Consider the following 9,363-nt stretch of genomic DNA (forward strand, 5'->3'; position numbering starts at 1 on the left):
TAGAAAAAAAAAAAAAAAGAAACTATTAAAATAAATCAGGGCTGTCAATTGATTAAAATTTTTTTACTAATTAATCGCAAAAATTTCTGTAATTAATCGCGATTAATCTGGGAAACAAAGTCGACGTACGATTCAGCGCTCAAAAAGGTTATGGGTCCGCCGCCACCGGAAGTAAACAAAACTGTTAATTTTTTTTAACACATTAATTGTTTAAAATTAATCGACAGCACTAAAATAAATATAAGTAAGCTATTGTCACTGCATGTATGCAGTGCTCCATAATACTTGCGGACAGGAGCCGGCTCTTTGAACCGGCTCGTCCACGAACGACACCTCCCCCGTGCGTATGAGTCGACGCCATTTCGTGTCCACTGGTTCAAGGTGATACACTGAGCCTGCAGAGCCGCGCGCGGATCTTTACCTGCTCAAGTTAAAACCCCAAAAACAAACAGCAGCGTTGACTTTTACTCATTTTTAAGTATTAAGCTCCTGGTGAGTATTTTTAACCGAGAGATTTTTACCCTCATTTTTTTTTAAATCATTTTTTCCCCCCCTGACTCTGAAACGTCTTTTGGACTTTTTTTATTTTTTATTTTTGGTTTTTTATTTTTAATGCATATTTTTTCTCCTCTCTGTCTCTCTCTGGCTGGCTGGTGTTTTCCCGAGACTGTGTTTGGCTTTTCTAGTGGCGTACATTTTGTGATGGCAGTGTGAGCTGCGCAGAAACTAGTTTGAAGTATTAGAAGATTTTTGCTTTTATTTTTTTTCCACATACGACATTTGCAGAACGGGTTTTTCTCCCTCCCCCACCTCCTCAGGGCTGCTGCTGCTGCTGCTGCTGCTGCTGCTGTGTTTCCTTTTATTTGTTGCTCTGATTTGTGGTCAAAGGAAAGAAATATGGAAGATTGTTCCAGTCTTTTCTGGACGTTTTTCTGGAAGTATGTTTTTAAAAAAGAGGCTCCTGTGTTTGGCCCCCTCCCCACCTGTAACTTGATTTGCAGTCGTGTTTTTCCTGTTTGTGCTGAGACAGTATGTTTCACAGGAATGATGTAATTTTTCAGGCAAGATGTCTTTTTTTCGTCTTTTTTCTTTTTTTCTTTTTTTAAAGGAACAAGACGACAGTGTTTTGATGTGTTTGTGCAGTCGCGGAGCGTCGGTGTGTGACATGATTTTGTTGCATTTGGTAATTCTGATATTATCCATTCAGTTCCTTGAGGTTTATTCTGGGCCGTGCAGGCCTGCAGAGGGGCCTCCTGCACCTTCTAACGTTGCTCCGCTCCTTCCAGGAATCTGTCATCTTAAATGAACTTGCGTAGACGGTGTAACAGTGGGAAGGCAGGGGGAGGTGTATGCAGTTGAAAGTGGCCCACATACCCCCCTACTGTACCCCCCTCACCCCTTCTTTGGCCCCCCATGTGTCCTCTGGAAGTGTCCTTGAGCAGGCTCCAGGCCCTCCAGGCTCCAGTGGGCGCTGTTCTGCAGTTGACCCCTTTTTGCTCGAGGGCAGGAGGGCCACCAAGTCCCCCCCCAACCCCCCACCCCAAACTGGTGATGCTCCGCTCTGATACGGAAGCTCGAAGCGGTCATACATTCATATTACAAGTTAATTTCAGCTGTTTTCTCGAGATCTTATGTTAAATATCTGTATATATTATATATATGTTTCTCTAGATAGTTTTCCCGAGATCTCAAGAAACTTTGTTTTCCCGACATAATGCAACATTCCCGTTCTCCTCTGACGTTGTTGTCTAATGTATTTGACCATCCCGTTTTAACAAGATAAAATAAATTACGGTAAAGTTTCGTTATCTTGAGATCTCGAGGAAAATGTCTCTAACAACAGATTTTATTTTTTCAAGACGATGAGATAAATAACTCGAGATCCCGAGAAAACATGTAAAAATTCGTAAAAATGAAAATAGAAATGAAAAATTGAATGTTTGACCGCTCAGGGCTTCTGTACTCTGAAGCTGACACCAGTGTCTGATATTGTCCTGGTTGACGTCAACATATCTGTATCTCTTAGTTTTACAGACGAACATTAAATTGATTATTTTTGTTTTTCTTTCTGCATGATCGTTTGACCAACCCTGGCATTGTTGGCATCACCCGCTTACACCTGCGAGATGATTAGTGGTTTTATTTTTAAAAACAAAAATTCATTTCAAGTTATTATGCATTTATATTTATGGTTTTATAAGTAGACCACAACACAATTTGATTTGACTTCTTGTATTTTATTTTATTTTCGCTTTAGCAGAGATTTCTTAAAGTTTTTTTTTTTTTTACTTCCATATTTTGCTGCTTGTCTTGTGGTAATAATACTTTCAGTTCATTTTTAGAAGTTCCTCTTTTCTAATGTGTCGTTTTTTTGTTTTGTTTCCCCCCTGTTTAGTTTTTGAAGCCTCTTTTTTGAACAGCGGCAAATCGTAAGTTGGTCTCAACCTTTTTTTTTTTTTTTTTTTTTTTTTTTTGCCTCAACTTTTGCATCACTTTTTTTAACATATGTATATTTATACCACTTTTGTTTCCAGCCCTTTTAGACATTTTCTCTCCCTGTTAGATCCTAGAGCAGAGCATGATGTGTTTTTTTTTTTGTTTGTTTTTTTTTTCTCCTCTGTGTTGTTTGACACTAGCGGCCTCTTATATATTTATATTTATATTCTATAAGCCCACATGTTCTGATTATCACATGGATATGATCAGTGTTGATTATAAGAGGCCTGATTTGTAGCTAATTGGCTGAATAACACTCCCCTCCCTTCTGCATCCGGTCCTGGATTCAAGGACCGGCACTGACAAAGGCAAAATTTCCCGCCTTTGCTTTGTAATGTGATTTTTTTTTTTTTTTCTTTTTTTTTTTTTTTTTTTCTTGATGTGCATGTAATTTGATGGATTCAAATCTGACCCATTACCCACAGAAACACAAAGATACCTGCTCTTGATAATAACAATGATGTCACCATTATCACCCCCAATAGTAAGTCTGTACCCATTTAAAAAAAAAAAAAAAAAAAGCATGCCTACTGAATACCATGAGTTACTAACCTTTACAGTGATCACTAATGTTGAATCTTGTTTTTTGTTACCTGATTTCAAACCTGCAGACACCCACAGTCAGTGACAAACCTCATAAATCCTCAAAGGTTAAGATCATATTCACGTTTTCCTTCTTTATTTTTACTCCCAAACTCTATAAGCGAGCCACATCCAGCTCCGGCCGAGCCCCAAAGAGCTGCAGGCGCAGCGTCTTTTCACAGTTGAAGCACAAACATTAAAAACCAACACTCACTCACATCATCAATAAAGCCCGGATGAGGCAGAGGACGAACAGCTACATCTGTTAGAACCTGTAGATATGTCTTCTTTCATGTCACACCGGGGCCACAGTAAGGATTTGGCCCCTGTAACTGAAGAGCCCTGCACTAAACACCGCCTCTGTGAAGCTAATCCACTTTTATTCCTTGTTTCACGTTCAGGAAGTCGCCCAAAACACTCAATGATAAATCCGGTGAATGTCAAACTCTTTCTGATTCCCAGCGGACACGCACACTTCGTATTGCGCTGCGTGGACAAAAGTCCCGGAAAGTGGACGGCGTGTGCTGAACACAAAGTGTTTATGATCATCATCATCACTGCCAAGCAGACATAAGTAACGGGACACTTACTGAGAAATGGTCCAAACATATTTTGTCCACCCTGTGTGTAAATATTAAAAAAAATCTCCAATGATTTGTTCAGCATCATAAAAAGAAACGCACATGCAGTGCTTGTACATAAACCCTGGCTACTCCCGCTTGAACCCCGTCATCCCACAAAGAATTAGAAACATCCACCCGCCCCGTGCTGAACACACACACCCGGTGTTGTGGACGCCCTGTCGGCCTGCCAAGAAATAGAGCCGTCCCAGGCCAAATCATGTAGAGGCAGAGCAGAGCATTAAGCTTTGGCCAGACAGCCTGCTGCAAAAAGCGTGTAATCCCCTGCTAGGAGCTGCTGGGCGGAGATGGAGAGGCTGCTTGCTGGGTTACAGTTTAGCCCAGCTGGCAGCACTGTTGTGTTTTTGGCAGGTGATGCGATGGCTGAAGTGGCTGAGATGATTGAGAGGGAATTAAAAGTAAAGTCAGAGGTAACTTCTCACGTGGTTTTATTCAAATAAAAATATCAAAGGAAGGAAGAGTCCCGCTGCAATGTTACATAACTGTGCAGTGTTTGCAACTAATACAGCAGCGGCAGTCTGCCGTCTTTGTACCAAAGCTGACACACTTTCAGATCAAACGTGTGAAGAGTTCTCATGAGTGTGTAATCACCTGAAGAAGAAGAATCAGATTTGTTGAAGGAGCTTTTTCTATCAGCAGATCCTCTTACAGAGAGTTTGTCATCCACACTAAAGAAAAAGGTCTTTATGGTAACAAACTGGCACCCAGGATTTTACCGTAATAAATACGGTATAAGTTTTTCTAATATTTATGATGGGATATAAGTACTGTTAATTTCACGTTTAAGGTTGGCCTTTTATCCCATATTTTAAATGTCTAGATTTAACTGCCAAACCATGACCGTAAAAGACCATAAAAAATGTAAAACATGTAAATAAAAGTCAACGTTCACAGGAAATCATACTTCATGGCATCTTAAATAAAAGTCAACGTTCACAGGAAATCATACTTCATGGCATCTTTTACCGTCATGATTTGGTAGTTTTTCACCATCCTAAAGACATTTTCTATAGTGCACACTGGCTCTAGATAAAATCCTTTTAGGATTTTTCCACATGTTCCTCCTTTCGCCACTAGATGTCACTAAATCCCACACACTCCTCCTGTAACCTGCTGATCATGCAGCACAAGCTGAATTGCCGGTGGATCAGTTGCAAACATTGTATATTTATGTCGATCAGCAGAGAGAAGTCTGAAGAATCATGAACCATTTTGGACAAATACAAAAGGACCAAGAAACATAAAAAGTATAATCATAAGTTCATAAGAGAACCTTTGCAGACAGAAAGTGACGCTGCAAATACTTCACGATACAAGCTTCAGGAAAGTGGTGTTTACTGCAGGGACACTACAGTGTGTAGACACATAGAACACACACATCATCAGTTCACACACACATTTAAAGATCCGCGTTTCAATGCAATGTCTTGTTCTGTAATAACAAACAACCGTTTATCCCGCAGGTTTTTTATGGCTGGCCTCCATTTTTAAAAAATCATTTTATCTACCACCTCCGTCCCTTTTTAAGCACTTCTTGGGTTTGATATAAATCCAAAAAATCTTTTTGGAGGTGTAGTAGATGTCACTGAGTCCCATCTCTCATAGTTCGTCGACGACCCTCTTCTCTCCAACAGAGTCACACAGGCAGGCAGACCTCCACCGACCCGAGCACAGACACAATGGAGTGAGTGCCGGCTGCTTCATGACCCGATCACATTGTCTGTTCTGCTATCTGGTATCTCAGAGACACATGTAGTCCCCCCCCCTCTCTCGGCTGAAATCCACCTGTATTGCAGGGAGGGGTTAGAAAGTAGGATTCACAGCTTGAATTTGTATGACTGATTCCAGCCATGGTGTCCATATAAAGATGCATTGCTGTGGTTGTAAGTCATTCATAAGCAAAAATGCCTCAAATGTGGTGGAATTGCCGTTTTTTTCTCTAGTTATGAATGTAAATTTAATATCTTCTGGCTATGGACTGTTGGCTCCACAAATTTTATGACATTTTATACACTATTGAACCAAAATGGACACATTATAGAGCTTAAGCAGTGTGGTTAAAGCCACACTATGAGGTCCAAACTCATACTGACCTTGGTGCAGATATAATCTACAAATTAGTGCGAGAACATTGTCTATCTTCCACCCCTTCCTGTCTCCCTGAACATCACTCGCCTCTAAATATTGACTCAGATCTCATAACTCTTTTTCTTCTCCTTCTTCTTATCCATCCATCTTCCATGTCCACCTCTCTCCTCCCCTCTCCGCCCCTTTGTCTAGTTGGTCTTCGTCTTCTTCCTCTAGCCTGATGGCCAGCAGCAACGTGACCAACAAGACGGACCCTCGCTCCCTCAACTCCCGCGTCTTCATCGGCAACCTCAACACCCTGCTGGTCACCAAGGCCGACGTGGAGGCCATCTTCTCCAAGTACGGCAAGGTCGTCGGCTGCTCTGTCCACAAGGGCTACGCCTTCGTCCAGTACTCCAATGAGAGGAACGCCCGGGCTGCCGTGGGCGGCGAGGATGGCCGAATGATCGTGGGACAGGTGCTAGGTGAGGTGGAGAGCGCTATAGAGCTACAGAGTCCTGCATTGAGTCTTGTCTTCAATGGACAATGGACAATCTCAACGCTGGCTCTAGAGCGTTTGAGTTTTTCGTTGCCACTGTAGGTTCTCCTACAAGTTTGAAAGGGGTATGCAACATTATCGCTAAATTCTACACACTGGACCTTGAAGGTCAGTACTGGACTCCCTTCCTGGTTGCATGGCAACCTCATGGCAACAACAAGACTTCAGGAAGTCACTGGGCCAACCCCCCATAAAACCCCAAAGTGTTGTAGGCAGAACAGAACAGTTATTTGCAAAGTATTACATGGAAACAACGCTGCTAAAACTTTTTCCTTCCATGTCCTGTACCTGCTGGAGCCTGTCCCAGCATGTAAACACGTACATTCACCCTCGCAATCAAGTCTTAAGTTTAAATTCAAACCCAGGGAATGCCAGTGTGCTACCGTCTAGTGCGTAAAACCTGGTACTTCAAAATGACACTGAAAGCACTGAAAGGCAAAGAAATAGCTGGTTTTGATTTTTATATTCAGACCTGTCTGGTGCTCAAAGCAGGTTAAAAAAAAATGCAACTACTTGCAAACGCCTCCTTGTTGAGGTAAAACCTGCTCCAGGTGGACGGGAGGGAGTGACAAGACGAGCTTTTTGCTCATAACATGTTCCGGCGCATTCTTCCACTCCTTCCTTGACTGTTGTTGTGTTTTTTTCCCTCCCGAAGACATCAACCTGGCCGGTGAACCGAAACCTCACAGATCAAAGACAGTGAAGCGTTCAGCAGGAGACATGTACAGGTGTGTACACACTGATTCATGCTCACAACAACACCGTAATCATGTCATCCGGTTTGGAAACGCAGTATTACACAAGTACAAGTGTTACGACAAGTTGCTGTTAATCTTTCTAACCTGTCTCTGCTCTGTCCACAGTTCATCCGTTGATTTGGACTATGACTTTCAAAGAGATTACTATGATAGGTAAGCTGTATGTTCTTCATATTTTTAAGAATAATCTATTGTGTCAGAGATTTGAATGTTGGAAGGTCGGTACAGTCACGGATGTGTTTGGGGGCAGCTACAGAGAAGAAGGCTTTGGTTGTCCCAGGTTCGGTGCTTGGTCCTGGGTGATGGTGGAGTCAGGAGGTTAGATGAACAGAGGAGGCTGTGGGTTGGATTGTGGCGATGGAGCAAGTCAGTGAGGTAGGAAGGGAGCCTGGTTATGGAGGGAGGAGGATTTTGAACTGCATGCGCTGTGGTACCGGGAGTCAGTGGAGGTTCTGGAGGACAGGGGTGATGTGGTCGCGGGTGTGGGTGTCGGTGAGCAGGCATGCAGCAGAGTTTTGGATGTGTTGCATTGTTGCAGTTGTCAATTCTGGAGGTGATGAAGGCGTGTATGAAGGAGAGTGATGGGTGGAGTCGGGCGGTGTTCTTGAGGTGAAAGAAGGCAGTTGTGGTGATTTGGTTTATGGGATGTTCAAAGGAGAGGTTATTGTCAAAGGTGACTCCGAGGTTGCACCTGTGAGGGGATAGAGACAGGGTGGAGTTGTCGGTGGTGAGTCAGAAACCGTCAGTGGTTTTTGGTAAGGGCAGATGATGATCAAGAAGTTGAGAGAAAAGGTTTAAGGGTTCCAGGTTGACCGGTCTGATCTTCTGATTGGCGGCCACAACGTGATATAGAGTTGTGTTTCTCCAAAAGTTGATCAACTTCTCTGGCCCAGGTTGCTTTTTTGCAGCCAAAAACTCAGTACGTCCGTTCAAATGAATGGGAAAATCTGCATTCTCGCTTCAGACCTAGATTTGGCTAGATTGATTTCTGGAAATCTGGAAAAAGAAGATGACACAGTCTCACTCATGCTTGTCGTGCATCTCTATATCTCAGGATGTACTCCTACCAGTCCAGAGTGCCTCCTCCCCCTCCACCTCCGCTGTCCCGTGCCGTCATTCCCTCAAAGCGTCCGCGGGTCAGCCTGAGCGGAGGAGGGAGCCGACGAACCAAAACCAGCTTCTCGTCCTCCAAGAGCAGCCAGAGGACCTCGCGTACGAGTAGGTTCCACCACAGTTATGCGTGCAACCTTCGTCGGTATTCGTATTAACCTTTCTCCTCCCGCAGTGAAGGTCGATGAACTGCAGACCATCAAGAGAGAACTCACGCAGATCAAGCACAAGGTGGACTACCTGCTCGAAAGCCTGGAGCGCATGGAGAAGGACCACAGCAAGAAGTCAGGTAGGCCTTAATGTAGTGGTGGAAGAAGCATTAAGATCTTGAAGTACTAATACTACACGTAAAACTCTTACTTAAAGGTCCACTGTGCTGTGGGAACTACGAATTTCAACTTTTCCAGAGAAAAACAGCAAAACAGTTTCCATCTTTGTGGTGATGAATTTTCAAAAAAACAGTTTCAAGATAGTTTTAGGATTTTCTCAATGACCAAACACTTAATCCTTCAGTTTATCAGTAAATTTCACATTTAAAATCACCAAATTTTGAAGATTTGTGGCTTACACTGGATAATCTGAAAGAGTAACTAATAAATAAAACTGCCGTGGAGTAAAAAGAACAATATTTACCTCTGAAAGTACAAACCTTGAATCTGAAATCATAACTGAACTTGTTAAATCAGAAAAACCTTTTGCAAACCAGCTTCATGGTCACTATAAGTGTAAAACAACAAACTAACGACACATTCGACATCTCTGGAGCCTGAAACTTTCAGCGTGGCATCACTGAGCCGCACATGAGACGTTTATGTCAGCTTACTTGCTAATGTGCAAATGCTAAATACCAAAAGAAGCAAAAACCATCTCTGCGAATGCCAAATGTATAACAGGAGTTTTTAATTTTAGCTCGTTCTTCTCACCCTTTTCAAAAAGATAGCCTCCGTGACTCATACTGCGCTAGGATGAGTCATGAAGGGGCATATGCAGATTTCAAAATAAAATGAGTCATTTTGGGGTTATCCAACAAACCCCTTCCCCGCCTTCTTCTTCCTCCGTTCACTCAGAGATGAAGAGCAGCAAACCAGAACCAGGCGAGGTGTCCTCCCTCAACTCCTCCACCTCGAGCAAGAAAGACGACAGCCTGAAA

At 42.8% G+C, this 9,363-nt stretch overlaps 1 protein-coding gene across 1 annotated transcript in view; it reads left to right on the top strand.

Annotated features, from left to right (window-relative positions):
- The first annotated feature begins 340 nt into the window (after positions 1–340).
- hnrnpc (heterogeneous nuclear ribonucleoprotein C) overlaps positions 341–9,363 on the top strand; it is an 11,494-nt gene continuing 2,471 nt past the window's right edge. Inside the window, exons 1-9 of the mRNA XM_027287918.1 lie at positions 341–492; positions 2,396–2,429; positions 2,922–2,980; positions 5,354–5,403; positions 6,000–6,271; positions 7,001–7,073; positions 7,209–7,256; positions 8,158–8,321; positions 8,389–8,502. Coding sequence (XP_027143719.1) covers positions 2,954–2,980; positions 5,354–5,403; positions 6,000–6,271; positions 7,001–7,073; positions 7,209–7,256; positions 8,158–8,321; positions 8,389–8,502 — 748 coding nt within the window. The 5' untranslated portion in view covers positions 341–492; positions 2,396–2,429; positions 2,922–2,953. The remainder of the gene's footprint in view (positions 493–2,395; positions 2,430–2,921; positions 2,981–5,353; positions 5,404–5,999; positions 6,272–7,000; positions 7,074–7,208; positions 7,257–8,157; positions 8,322–8,388; positions 8,503–9,363) is intronic.

The sequence above is a fragment of the Larimichthys crocea genome, chromosome XIV (assembly GCF_000972845.2).
Source record: "Larimichthys crocea isolate SSNF chromosome XIV, L_crocea_2.0, whole genome shotgun sequence".
Classification (NCBI taxonomy): domain Eukaryota; kingdom Metazoa; phylum Chordata; class Actinopteri; family Sciaenidae; genus Larimichthys; species Larimichthys crocea.